Below are 15,372 nucleotides of genomic sequence, written 5' to 3' on the forward strand. Positions count from 1 at the left end.
CGCAAATTCTTCTGCTAGTTGGGGTTTAGTCCAAATCTGCATCCTTTCCTTCAAGGCTCAGGGGTCCAAGATTATCTTCTGTGTCTGTATTTATTGGTTTCCCTTTTCTTTGTTGAAGAGGGTCTGTGCAATCCTTCTGCCTAGTCCGCCATCTTGCCCCCTCTGGCCCTGGAGTATTGGGACAATGGTCATGTGGGAGACATCAAGCTCAATTGGCATAACATACTACACAAAAACATTATTCTATATCCTACTTTGTTGAATAGTGACTGGGGTCTTAAAAGCTTTTGAGTGGTCATCCTTAATGCAACAACTGATCTCTCCTCATCTGGATCAAAGAAGAATGAATGAAGAGAATCAAAGAATAATAAAGAAGATCAAAGAAACATGGAAACAGTTCAAGGTTCTGGCTGACTATATACACTTCAGTCTACATGACCCTGAGACCAGAACTAGTTGGTGCTGAACTACCACTATCAACCACTCAGAAAGGGATCAGAATGTGAGATCCTGGATAGAGTGGGAGAAAAATGTGGGAAAAAAAAATCAAAATCATAAAAAAGACCAGGCTTACTGATCTGATAGAGTCTGGTGAAATCCCTGAGACTAAGGTCTCTGGTCACCCTTTAGGTCTGGAATTGAATTAACTCCTGTGACTTCCAGCCAAATAATAGACAGGCCTACAAGGTGAATATTTACACCATGTGAGTACTCTCCTTAGAACAATCAATCATGGGAGATCAGAAGGGCACCATTTGCACAGGGAGATATCACAGAATGTAGGAATTCATGGGATGGAAGGACACAGGGAAGGGTTGACCACAGGAAGGAAGTGGAAAGAAAGCTGTTACATTATGGTGATTGCAGTCAATGTCATGAAACAAAGTATATATGAACTATTGAGTGAGAAACAGATTTGTTCTGTAAACTTTCACTCAAATCACAATTAAAAAATATATATATAAAATAAAAATAAACAGGAATTGATAATATAGGAAATAATTATAGTAACTAATTTGGAGGCATTAATGTGGAACTAAAACATCATTAGTAATAGTATGAATAAGAAGTTAAAGTTGTAAATTCCCTGTATTATTTAGGAGAAAGAAAAAGGGTTAAACCAACTCTTCATAAAATCTCAAAAGTAATCACTAAAATAAAAGGAATATGATGTGTAATTTCTAAAGTAGTGGGAGAAAAAGGGAAAATGAAGAAAACTCAATCATCCCAAATAAGGCAATGTAGTAGGAGAAAGAATTATAGAAAAAGAACAATAAACAGCATGAAAGAAGATGGAAGATACAAACCAAACTTAACCATAATTAAAATAAATTTAAATTTACTGCAGAACGTGAATAAATTTGGAGGACATTATACTGAGTGAAAGAAATCAATCACAGAAGGACAAATATTGTATTAGTATTATTGTAAAAAGTCATGGAAAGGTTTATATATGGAAGGAAACTTTCTTGGTTATAAGGGGTGGAAGGGGAGGGGAAAGAACATTGCAAAAATAAAAAATAAACATGAAACATTAAATAATAAATGAATTTAAATTGACTAAACTTGCTAGGAGGAGCTGTGGTAGCATAATGGCTAAAGCACTTGACTGCTAACCAGAAGGCTGGAGGTTCAAACCCACCAGCCACTCCTCGGAAGGAAGGTTGGGCAATCCTACTTCCGTAGTGATACTGCCTCGGAAACCCAAGGAGGGGTCGCTATGAGTCGGGGCCGACTCGACGGCACATAACAACAACAACAACAACAAACTTGCTAGGAGCTCTGGTGGCATAGGGCCGAAGGCATTTGACTGCTAACTGGAAGGCTGGTGGTTCAAACCCACCAGCTACTTCTTGGAAGGAAGATTGGGCAATCTACTTCCATACTGATACCACTTCAGAAACCCAAGGAAGGGTTGCTATGAGTCAGATCCAACTCAATGGCAGTGAGTTTGGTTTTTGGTTTGAACTTGCCAGTTGAAGGATAAAAAGATTAGAATGCACTAAAAGTCCAAGTTAGGTTCTGATGGTTTTACAAGAAATATCGGACATGTAAGGGCACACAAATATTGAAAAGAAAAGGATGGATAAAGATATATTGCATAAGTAACCAGTATTGCCATATTAATATTAAATATGAGATTTTAAGGTTAAAAACATTAATTAGGAATAAAAAGGATTAATATCTTGATTAAGAAATTCTAAGGAAGATATAAGAATTCTAAACACAAAGGCACCTAGTTACATGTCCTCAAAATATAGTGAGCAAGGAGTAACAGACAAATCCATAGTGGTAGATTTTAGTTGAACAACATAATTATTAACCTTAATAGAAACGAATACATTTAGTCCTTCAGAAACTCTCAGACATATATAAGCAAAGTGTTACAGAAGTGGTACCACAAATCTCGAGGAAAATGAGTCCTAAGGGAAAAAAAATTAAATTAGATCTCTATTTCATACCATGCACAAACAGAAAAATCTACATGTGAATTTTCATGAGAAAAATATGGGAGAATGTATTTATATACCTGGGATAAAGGATTTATTGAATAAGATATCTTGCAACTAATATTCTATAACAAAAGTTATCATAAGCAAAGTGTAAAGATACACTACAGATAGCAAGAGTACATTTGCAATTCATAAATTGGACTAATGTTTGGTACTCAAGTAAATATAGAACTCTGACAAATCAACAATAAAAAGATAAACAAACAGTAGAAAAAATATGAATATGAAATCCAGAGAAGAAGGATACTTGATGAACAATAAACACATGAATAGATGCTGAAACAATCCTAAGTGTTTTAAACCTATTTATTTCTGTAATCTTTGTAACAGCCCTATTGAAGAGACATTGCTGTAATTACTCATTTTACAATGGAAGAAACTGAGGAACATAGAGGTAAAATAACTTGATGTTGGTCACACAGCTCATGAGAATTGGCAGAATTTAAATTTAGGCAGTTTGACTTGAGCCAATACCATTTAGCACTGTACAAATAAAAGTTCAAAATTTCATTTCTTACTTTGTAGATTGGGTGGGGGTTCAAACCCACCAGCCACTCCTCAGAAAGAAGATGGGGCAATCTACTTCCGGAGTGATACTGCCTCGGAAACCCAAGGAGGGGTCGCTATGAGTCGGGTCCGATTCGACAGCACATAACAACAACAACTTTGTAGATTGGTGAGAATTAAATTTAAAGCCTATCTATAGTATAAATAAAGGAGCTCTGGTCATACAGAGGTTAAGCATTTGGCTGTTAACCAAAAGGTTGGCAGTTTGAACCTACCAACTACTCTGCAGGAGAAAGGTGTGACAGTCTGCTTCTGTAAAGATTCACAGCCTTCGAAACCTAATGGGACAGTTCTTCTCTGTCCTATAAGGCTGTTATGAGTCAAAATTGACTTGTTGGCAATGAGTTATACCATAAATAGATAAAATATAGCATTTTTTAAAGCTGCCTGGGATAGATACTATTTTCATAATATTACAACAAATTGTGTGAACTTCTCATTCATTATTCATGCTGTGAATAAAAGTCAAATGGGCCACATGGAATCTATGCTTACATATGTTTTTTATATAGTTCCACTCACCTGAGTTTGACAACATGAGCTCTGATGAACTGATTTCTTAAATTTGATTCTTTGAATGTTTCACTAATCTGTAGAAAGAAAAAGGGGAGGAACCTCTTCGTAATTACATTTCTTTCTCTTCTTCCTCCTTCCTCCCGATCTTGTACCATGGGACTTATGGCTAATCCTGGGTTTTCAGTTCAGTTCAGTTGCTTCACAATTACATATGGGAATGATTGAAGCAGGCTATGTAACCTTTCATTTCAGTGTCTATTTCTTCTTCTGTAATTCAAAAATAATTGTTAATATCTTATTATCAGTTGTTAATTGATAATTTCCTTCAGGATGCTTCTTCACTACAAGTGTCATCCAAAACACTTCAAATATTTCACTCAATGGGAGCCATATTATATGACTTCATGTCTGTTCCTAAAGGGACAAGAGTCAAGCTAACACTAGGAAAATCCACTGATGTCACTTAAATTGTGTGATCTCCCTCAATGATGGTGTTTTAACTGGATGAAACCAGATTAAAATAGTATTAAATATCTTATAAGAAGTATAGGAGCTCTGGTGGCACGGTACCTAAGGCATTTGACTGCTAACCAGAGGCTGGCAGTTCACACACACCAGCCACTCCTCTGAAGGAAGATGGGGCAATCTACTTCTGTAGTGATACTGCCGGGAAACCCAAGGAGGGGTCATTATGCATCAGATCCAACTCCATGGCAGTGAATTTTTTTTTTTTTTTTTTTTAGTAAAAAGTATACCACTAACTAGCATTACTTTACATAGTAAAATGGCTCTAATCAGGAGTAGGAGGAGCTCTGGTGGTAGAATGGAGATCAAGGAGGTTAGGGTGGTAGGAAAGTGTGTGAAACATTTGGTCTGCCTTATTGGCATTTGGCACTATTAAGACATTTGGCTGCTAACCAAAAGGTGGGTAGTTTGAACCCACAAGCTGCTTCATGGAAGAAAGATGAGGCAGTCTGCTTTGGTAAAGATTTACAGCCTTGGAAACTCAATTGGGGTCACTATGAGTCAGAATCAACTTGATGGCAGTGAATTTGGTTTGGAGTTTTTTTTAATCAGAGGGTAGGAGTGCTGCCAATTCTGATATTACCTTACTGTTCATTTACTTGTTCATTACTGTTTGCCTATTAGTGTTGTCTCCAACTGTTTTGTGTGTGTGTGTGTGTGATTCTTCAAATTTGCTGATTTGGGGAGGTTTCTTTTACATTTATAACTCAATATGATTTTTCCAACCACTTGTAAACTACATATCAGTGAAATATGTTGAGAGTAAGTGAAGGTGTGCTGAAGCACTTGTCAGTACTACCATGTTATTGCCTCCTTCTCTTCTCTCAGGGTATATCTATGCACGTACCACATGACCATCTGACATTAAAAACTAAACCAGCATGCCAATGCCAATCATGTGTTAAATAGTTAGAAAGCTAAATTTCTTTCTTTTCTTTCCCTTCCTTTCCTTTCCATCCTTCCTCTTTCCTTCCTGCCCTCCCTCCCTCCCTCCCACCATGCCTGCTTCCCTCCTTCCTTCCATCTTTCTTTCTCCCTCCTTTTCCCTCCCTCCCTCTCTTCCCCTCCCTACATCTCTTCTATTCTCCTTGCATTTTTTCCTCCCTCCTTTCTTTTCCCTTTTTTCCCCCAGAGAAAAACACATGTAGAGTGACATTTGAGAATTTTTTTCCATCACTCCAATGAAATGTTGGTCCTCCCTGGGATGCCCATGGTTTGAATTCTGGTTCTACTACTTTATGGTTGAATGGCCTTTGAAATGTTTCTTAATCTTATAATCTGTTCTTAATGATTTATAAAAATGATCCATTAATTCATAAAACTTATGAGATAAAGATTAGCTAATTTATGTGAAAGTGCTTTGCAAACTATAAAGCACTAGAGTATTATATCTTAAATATTCAAAGTGTTTCCACAGAAAGATTAATGTAGGAGATTAACTAGGGAAATTACACATCAGACCAATTTAAAGACAAATCTTTTTCTACTGGACATTTAAATATAAAGCCACAGTACTCTAAATATTCTAGCACTTGGCAGGTAAAGATTAATCAGTGAGAGAGAGTGGAGTACAGAAAAAGAAAGACATGAAGGAATTTACTATATGATAAAGCTGGCTTGACAAACCAACTGCTCTATTTAGCACACTGAATTGGGACTCCACCTAGCTATTTTCTGGGAAAACACTGGCTCTCTACTTCAGTACAAAATAAATTCTGAATCAATCAAAGATAAACTTACAAAAATAGAAATAACAATAGTAATGGAGCTCTGGTGGTATAGTGCCTAAGGCATTTGACTGCTAACCAGAAGGGTGGAAGTTCAAATCTACCAGCCACTCCTCAGAAGGAAGGTTAGGCAATCTACTTCCATAGTGATACCACATCGGAAACCCAAGAAGAGGTTGCTATGAGTCGGATCCGACTCTATGGCAGTGAGTTTGGTTTGGTTTTTTGAGTATTGTGGTATATTATTGTCATTAAGGAGCTCTGCTTGCACAGTGGTTAAAACATTTGGCTGGTAACCAGAATGTGAGCAGTTCAAACCCACCAGCAGTTCTACAGGAAAAAGATATGGCAGTCTGCTTCCATAATGATTTACAGCCTTGGAGACACTATAGGGTAGTTCTGCTTTGTCCTATAGGTTGCTGTGAGTCAGGAGCAACTTGATGGCAGTGGGTTTTTATTGTAATTCCTCTCTAAGTAGATTTTTCCAATTTTTGCATATACTCTGTTAAGAATAAGCTGACCTAACATATCTTAACCATCTAACAGGAACTGAATGACTTCATTAGGACTGAGGACATTTCTGGCATTTTGCTGTAATGACAAATAGCTGGGTATTAATTCCTCAGCATGAACCTGGGATTCCTCTCAATACACACCCTTTTGGTTTGCTTTCCTTTATTAACGTGGGTGCACACCTGGAACATTACAAAATGTCTTGGTGTGGGTGTGAGGACTACATTATGAATAAGTGTTTCATCAGACTGGCCTCCTGACAGTATTTATCTCTAGCAGCTTCTTCAGGAAAGTTAAGAATATCTGTTGGTTTGAAATCCAACCAATGAGACATCACAGTACAAATCATATAACTAGATATTCCTGTGCAATTATAAGAACAGGTTGGGAACAGAATGTATTGAGTGGGCAAAGGAGTTTGCTTTGATAAGACTTTAATGGAAGTTTTATCTAAATTTCCACATTTTCTGGAATATCTCTAATTATGACCCTTTACCTCTTGATTTTTTTTCTGGACAAATCAGTGAGTTTCTAAGGTCTCTGGGTGGCACAAGCAGTTTGCACTCTGCTACTAACCTACAGGTTGGTGGTTTGAACCTACATAGCAGCACTGTAGAAAGGCTTGGCAATCAGCGTCTGTGAAAAGTATAACCTAGGACGCCCGATGGGGCAGTTCTACTGCATAACATGTGGGGCTGCTGGGAGTAGGGATTACTTGACAGCAATGATTTTTAGTTTGGTGACGAGCTTCTAACTAGCCTTATTGTGTGCAGACTCTTCTCTTTCTACTCTAATTTAGATACTTCTGCACATGCATCTATCAAAGCACCATTACGTGCTGAGGACTTCTTGCCTATGAAAGAAAGTCTAAAGCCATTAGCCAAGCACATTTCTACTTCTGTGCCTTGGCTCACGCTTTTGACATTGTGTGTCTTTTTCATCCTTACAGACAATCTGATGTCACCTTTTAAAATATGGCTTCTCTGTCTCCATGATTGGATATACTCTATACTCCATCTGCTTTGTCTAATCATAAATTGTGTAACTGTGGTACTCTCATGCCATATACTGACTAAAAAAAAAAAAAACAAAAAAACAAACTCACTGCCATTGAGTCAATTCCAAATCATAGTGACCCCCATTGGGTTTATGAGCTGGTAAATCTTTATGGAAGTAGATTGCCTATATTTCCTTCCATGGTGTGGCTTGTGGATTTGAACCACCAACATTCTGGTTAGCAGTCAAATGCTTTAGGCACTCTGCCACCAGAGCTCCATATACCCACTAGATATCTTGTATCATAAGTATTTTTAAACTTGTTTAATCTTCCATGGTAGACTAAGGCTATGAGTGCAAGACCTGTAGCTACTCTATTTTTGTGTATCCAAAATATTTGACAGAGTTGGTACTTAATAAATATTTACTGAGGGAACAGGAGACTTCCCTCTAACACTTTAAACAGTCTCTCCAGTGTTAACTCTACCTAGCTTTTCTTTCCAAATCACCACTGCTCTGTGGTGATATGTGAATGCTGAGGGTTCACATATGAAGTTCCTTGGCAGACGGTCAGTGTTGTTGTTGTTAGGTACTATTGAATGACGTCCAAATCATAATGACCCTATGTACAACAGAACAAAACACTGCCCAGTCCTGCACCATTTGCCCAATCCTGCACCATTTGCCCAATCCTGCACCATTCGCACAGTCCTTGCTTTAGCCCATCATTGTAGCCACTGTGTCAATCCATCTCATTGAGAATTTCCCATTTTTCAGTGACTGTCCGCTTTACCAAGCATGATATCCTTCTCCAGTGATTTGTCCCTTCTGACAACACGACCAAAGTAGGTGAGATGCAATCTGGCCATTCTTGCTTCTAAGGTGACCAGTGGGTCTCCTCAAATGAGAGCCCAAGCTTGCTTTGCATACACTGAAATCTGTGAAAGCCTGAACTCAAAAGAACTGCCTTATTTTTCTAGGTTTTTGCAAGTTTTCTGCCTTTGATAGGGTGCAGTCTTACCACTTTTCTATTGTTCTCCATTAGTGGAAAATATTGTAGTTTTCTTTCTCTGGCAGGTTTCTGCCTTCCACATGATCCTACTTTCACAAGTTTCACTGTATTTCCATTCAAACTTCTGGTTTCTATCATTGAGCCAAAGTATGATGTTGAAAGCATGTCATTGTTGATGTGACAAACAGCTCTGGTGATGTAGTGCCTAAGGCACTTGACTGTTAACCAGAAGGGTGGCATTTCAAACCCACCAGCCACTCCTCAGAAGGAAGGTTAGGCAATCTGCTTCTGTAGTGATACCACCTCGGAAACCCAAGGAGGGGTTGCTATGAGTCGGAGCTGACTCCACAGCAGTGAGTATCTTCTGTGTTTAGTTAGATAAAAAAAGAGGCAAGAAGGCCAAATGAAAAGGATTTAAAAAGGTATTCTCAAGGGTAGCAATAATATAATAGTTACCTTTCACAGACAATAAACTGTTGGTCTGTCTTTAAAGTTATAATCAAGTAAAACACATATTTACTCATGGCCTTTGTAAAGCTTTTTCACTCATGACTTAAGAAAATATGAATAAGAACCAATATCCTAATAAATTAACTTGGGAAAGGTAGAGAAATACATCTTTCATCACTAAAAGGAGGGAAATATGCAAAGCATTTAGCAATTGAAAATGTATCAAAAATACTAGGTTCAATATTTTCATTTTATAATGGAATAAAGAACAATTACAAATATTTGCTTACCATAGATTCAATTTTTCCGCTCAGAGTCCTATATTCCTGTGTACCTGGTGAATTTAACTTATCATTATATTTAACATTTAGTATTTGAAAGCTGCTATGGTAAAAGTAAGATTTTTGATCTGTAAGACAAAAAAAGAAGCAGAATCATCTTCACATTACAAAAGAGTGTAATATTTATATTATTTGACATAATAGAGGCTATATTACATAATTTAATAAATTTACTTCCCTTAAAAGAAAGATAACTATATTGATTATAAATGTAATTATAAAATTGCTATTTTTTCTTTCAGTTTTTAAGAAGCTGGAGTTGTTAAAAATGTATTAAAATCAGAATATCATCATTATTTGAGCATTTAAAATTACTCAGGAATAGTATTTTTATTCCACTATATTTTAGGGAGATCCGTGGTGGTATATTTATTTTTTTTAAAAATTAATACATGTATATTATATGCTATCATTACTTGCTTATTAATGAAGAACAAAAGTAATTGTAAATATTTTTAAAAAATATTTCACATAATATTCTTTACAGAGGAATTAATGATTTTCCTTAGTCTTTCCTGGACTAAGTTAGAAAATAAGTCTCTGACAGGATATCTAATTTCATTGTTGAATGGGATTTTTTTTCCATCAAAATAGTTCTTCCAAAGGACATAGCTGTGTGAAGGAGATAAAATCCCCGAAACATATCTACACACATCTCAGAAACATTGTGAATGTGAACATATACAAATACTATCTGTCTCTGGGAAAAGCTGTGTTTTCTTTTGATCATTCATAAACTTAGCTTGTGCAGAGAGATACCTACATTAAGAGAAAGAATTGGGGATCCTGGGAGCAAAGTGATCTTTAATGGTGGATAAATGGACAAGTCCTTTCCTGGGCCACATTGGTCACTGGTATACCATTTAAAGAACACGTACCAAGAGTCTGACTCTTGTGTTAAAGTGTGAGAATACTACCCACCCACTGCCACAGAGTCAATTCCAAGTCATAGCAACCCCATTGGGTTTCCAAGGTGGTAAATCTTTATGCAAAGTAGCTTGCCCAGTCTTCTTTCCACGGAGCGGCTGGGGGGTTTGGACTGCCAACCTTCTGCTTAGCAGTCAAATGCCTTAAGCCGAAGCTTGACCAGAGATCCTTACGTCTTAAGAGTGATAATTCACTTATTTAATCTGGGACTTGTAGAACTCACTTTAAGGGGAAAGGGATTCCAAATGATTTGGGGTTTTTTTTTTTTTTTTAAAAAGTAGTCAAAGCAGAATTTAACCACATCTTTTTAATTTGCTTGAAATAGTAATTGGTTGAAATGACTATTCATAGTTACTAGATTTTCTAATATTGACAATTTTATTGCACCATTGGGACATTTTCAGCCTTTGCATGGTTAGTGATTTTTGCCCATTTATAAGTTATTCTTAAGAATTACAATACAGAAATTACTTTATGGTCAAATTTGCTTATCCTTCAATGTTTATGATAAAGAAAGGTTGGAGATCTCCTAAAGGTAAAACAATGGAACACTAGGAGATAAAATAGATTATATTTTCTTTCAATCTCTCTCCTGCTCCCTCCTTCCCTGCCTCTGTACCTTCACATACACACCAATTTAAATGAGTTAGCTGAAGAATATCTGAAATAAAAATCTCACAGTGTATTTTAAAGGAAAGAAGCAGATTATAACATGCAGGATGTTATGTGGTAAAATGTGACATATTTTATGTATTCACATTAAAACATCCAAAAGAACATTCACCAAGGTATTTGAGGAGGCTATTTATGAATAGAAGGAGCTGTGGTGGTGCAGGGGGTAAGACATTTATTTGTCTGCTAAGAGAAATCAGCAGTTCAAACCACCAGCTATTCCATGGGAAGAAGATAAGACAATCTACTTCTGTAAAGATTTACAGCCTTGGAAACCCTATGGGGGTCACTGTGAGTTGGAATCAACTCAGTGGCAAAGGGTTTGTTTTTGTTTCTTTATGAATAAGCAGGCTATACATATTCTTCATATCATTTTTCTTCTATATGTTCCCTAATATTTTGGTGGTGTAATAATAAAAAGTTAAACAGATAACAAAACAACAGAATTCTTTTAAAAGTTTGTTTTTATGCTCTCTAATTCTTAAGTGAGGGAGCTCTGGTAGCGTAGTGCCTAAGGCACTTTACTGCTAACCAGAAGGCTGGTGGTTCAAACCTACCAGCCACTCCTCGGAAGGAAGATGGGGCAATTTACTTCCATAGTGATACTGCCTCAGAAACCCAAGGAGGGGGTCACTATGAGTCGGATCTGACTGGACGGCCCATAACAACAACAACAACAATTCTTAAGTGCAAAGTCATCTCCTGACCATCATACCTCTTCTACTTGTAAGATTGTTTTCAGGAGATGAAACATAAATTAATAGATCCTTAGATATAACTAACTTTTAGGTATTGAAACTTAAGGTTCTTTTTGGCATTTCACTTTTATGATTTTATTAGGTTATTAAATGAAGAAGGAAATCATAGTATTAATGAAAAACAGAATGGGCAAAATCAAGCAATAGAAAAGAATCAAGAGATTTTGTTTTCTTTGGCTAGAATAATCCTTGATTGAGCAATAGTGGCTGGTAAACAATAAATACTAAATAGAAGAGAAAAAAAGTACTGATTATGGGAAAATACAAATGTAAACATATATTTAAGGAAGAATTATAAGTTAATATATATAATATGTTTTTGCCAAAATTTGTAGAGACAGAGATGGAGACAGAATGTGAAACTTTTCATCTGAAAGTATATTTAATAGTCTAAAGAGCAATAATCTCTGGTACTTACCAAAAGCTAAAAAGTGGATAAGCAGAGCTACAGTCACTGCCAGGATCACGACCACTGCGACAACAGCAAAACCTACCACACATGGATTCAGGAATCTTGAAGTCGATGGCACCCGTGCTGGCCTTTGAACAAAGGAAAAAGATCAGAGGTCCCTTACCAAAACAAAAAACAAAAACCACTGTCATCAAGTCGATTTTGACTTATAGCAACCCCCATTGGGTTTCCAAGATGGTAAATCTTTATGAAAGCAGATAGCCTTTCTTCCTTCCATAGAGCTGCTGGTAGGTTTGAACCACCAACCTTCTGGTTAGCAGTCAGATGCCTTAGGCACTGACTTTTACCCATTAAAAAAAAAAGACTTAGCACTTATTTTATCCATAGAAGCCATTAGTTCGTACTCATGATAATTTTCTGCCTTCCTAAAACTCTTAGATTGCCCGTTATTCTATTTATAGGAGATTAAGTAGTTCTTCATTGGAATATAGTCCTGGAAGTAAGCTTGAACTGAACAAGACTCTTAAGGGTTTTTCATTAAAATTTTTTCACCTCAAAAATGTTGACATTTAGGTTGTGTGATAGAAGAATAAGGCAATGTGACCTCTGGTTTACAATGATTTTCCCTTCTGCTAATTGAAGAAATTCTTAAGAATAACTAATTGGTCTCTATTTTACTACATTTTCTTCTATATTGAGCTCTCTATGTTGGGCAATATTGTAGTAACCTCCTTCACCTGGGCACCATTCCAGGGATGTACAGAAGAGAGATCATTTTATGGTGGAAGAGAGAAAAGAAGGGTGGGGATGGGGGATCAGAATAGTAGCATTCATCACCATAATAGTCTTCATATTATTAAAAATAGGTATGTACCATTGCTAGTGGGAATGCAGAATGATACAGCTGCTGTGGAAAACAGTTTGACAGTTCTCTAATATGTCTCAGGAGTTCCACTCTTAAGTATATACTCAAGATACTTGAAAGCAGTGACACAAACAGAAATATGTACACCAAAGCATTGTAGTACTATTCACAATAGCCAAAAAGTAGAAACAACCCAAATATCCATCAACAGATGAATGAATAAACAAAACGTAGTATGTAATACAATGAAATGCTACTCTGCCAGAAAGAGGAGTAGTCTTCATAAATGATACAGCATGGATAAACTTTGAAAACATTATGCTGAGTGAAATAAGGCAGTCAAAAAAATAAATATTGTATGGTCTCACTACTGTGAAATAGCTAGAATAGGAAAACATATAGAGATTAGTTTAATAGTGGTTACCAGGAGAGGACAGGAGCGGACAAGGAGGGAGTCATTGTTTAGGGACAACTTACATTAACATGTCAGATTTATGTAGGAATACTAATTAATCTCTGCCATTGAAACATAGTGCTGCAAAAGACTTCTTTAAAATCTTAAAAAGCAGAGATATCACTTTGATGACTAAGCTGTACCTGAACAAGACACTGTATTTTCATTCACCTCATGTGCATGTGAAAGCTGGAGAGAAAAGAAAAAAATAAAATAAATAAAAGGAAGACCAAAAAAGAATTGATGCATTTGATTATGGTGTTGGCAAAGAGCATCGAATATACCAAGCACTGCCAGAAGAATGAACAAATCTGTCTTGGAAGAAGCACAGATAGAATGCAGAATGTTGTTAAGAAACAAGGATGTGGAGACTTTGTCTCACTTACTTTAGACATCTAGTATTGTCTGCCACTTTATCATATTATAGTGGCTTATGTGTCACTATGATGTTGGAAGCTATGCCACAAGTATTTCAAATACCAGCAGGGTCACCCATGGAGGATAGATTTTAGTGGAGCTTCCAGGAAAAAGATAGACTACAAAGAAGGACTTATCTCTACATCTGAAAACCTGACCAGTAAAAACTTTATGAATAGCAGTGAAACATTGTCAGATATAGTGCCAGAGACGAGCCCCTAAGGTTAGAAGGCACTCAGAATAATGGCTGGGAAGAGCGGCCTCCGCAAAATAATGAGGTGGATGGAGTAAAGCTTTCATTACCTTCATTTGCTGACATGACACAACTCAAAATGAGAGAAAACAGATGCAAATATTTATTGGTGACTGGAACATGGAATGAATCTAGGAAAATTGGAAGTTGTCAAAAATTAAATGGAATGCTTGAGATACATATTCTAGGCAGTGATGAGCAGAAATGGACTGGTATTGGTCATTTTGAATTGCACAATCATGTGGTCTAATATGTTAAGAATGATAAATTGAAGACTAGTGGCATCACATTCATTGTCTTAAAGAACATATGGGATAATATCTGGACGCCAGTAAGGAAGGCCAGTTAAAACAACTATTATTCAAATTTAGACACCAACCACTAATGCCAAAGATGAAGAAATTGAAGATTTTGACTTATTTTTGCATCTGAAATTGATCAAATATGCAACCAAGAAGCATTGATAAGTCCCGGTGATTGGAATGCAAAAGTTTGAAGCAAAGAAGAAGGATCAAGTGTTAGAAAATATGGCCTTGCTGACAAAAATGGTGTTGGAGATCACATAGTAGAATTTTGCAAGACCAACAATCTATTCACTGGAAATACCTTTTTTCAAAAACATAAATGGCAACTATACATGTAGACCTAGCCAGATGGTGTACACATCTGTGGAAAGAGTTGATGGAGAAGCTCAATAACATTTATCAGAACAAGGCTAGGGGCTGACTACGGAACATAATATCAATTGCTCATATGTAAGTTCAAGTTAAAGCTGAAGAAAATTTAAAAAAGTCCATGAGAGCCGAAGTATGACCTTGAGTGTATCCTACCTGAATTTAGAGACCTATCTCAAGAATAGATTCGAAGCATTGAACAATAATGACCCAGAACCAGACAAGTTGTGTGATGACATCAAGAACCTCATACATGAAGAAAGCATAGGTCTTTAAAAAGACAGGGGGAAAAAAAGGACCAAAATGAATGTCTAAAGAGACTTAGAAACTTGCTCTTGAATGGAGAGTAGCTAAAGCAAGTGGAAAAATGACAAGAGAAAAGAGCTGAACAGATTTCAAAGAGTGGCTCAAGAAGACAAAGTCAATTATTACAATGAAATGTGCAAAGACTTGGAGTTAGGAAATGTAAAGGGAGGAACATGCTTGAAGTAACAAATTTCTCATGCTGAAAGAACTGAAGAAAAAAAATCAAGTTTTGAGTTGTGATATTGAAAGAGTCTATGGGAAATATATTGAATGACACAAGAAGCATCAAAAGAAAATAGAAGGAATACACAGAGTCCCTGTACCAAAAAGAATCAGTCAACAGCCAACCATGTCAGGAGGTAGCATATGGTGAAGGACATAATGGTATTGAAAGAAGAAGTTCAACATGCAATGAAGGCATTTACTAAAACAAGTTTCTAGAAATTTATGGAATACCAATTGAGATGTTTCAGC

General features: G+C 36.5%; 1 protein-coding gene across 1 annotated transcript in view; it reads right to left on the reverse strand.

Annotated features, from left to right (window-relative positions):
* LOC103198627 (transmembrane serine protease 11D) overlaps positions 1-12,059 on the reverse strand; it is a gene marked incomplete at its 5' end in the record, with an annotated part of 47,961 nt that extends 35,902 nt beyond the window's left edge. Inside the window, 3 exons of the mRNA XM_007942801.2 lie at positions 3,603-3,670; positions 9,110-9,228; positions 11,936-12,059. Coding sequence (XP_007940992.2) covers positions 3,603-3,670; positions 9,110-9,228; positions 11,936-12,059 — 311 coding nt within the window. The remainder of the gene's footprint in view (positions 1-3,602; positions 3,671-9,109; positions 9,229-11,935) is intronic.
* Between the last annotated feature and the right edge of the window lie 3,313 nt (positions 12,060-15,372).

This window comes from Orycteropus afer, unplaced genomic scaffold (genome assembly GCF_000298275.1).
Source record: "Orycteropus afer afer isolate SDZICR_OR568_19922 unplaced genomic scaffold, OryAfe1.0 scaffold00098, whole genome shotgun sequence".
NCBI lineage: Eukaryota > Metazoa > Chordata > Mammalia > Tubulidentata > Orycteropodidae > Orycteropus > Orycteropus afer.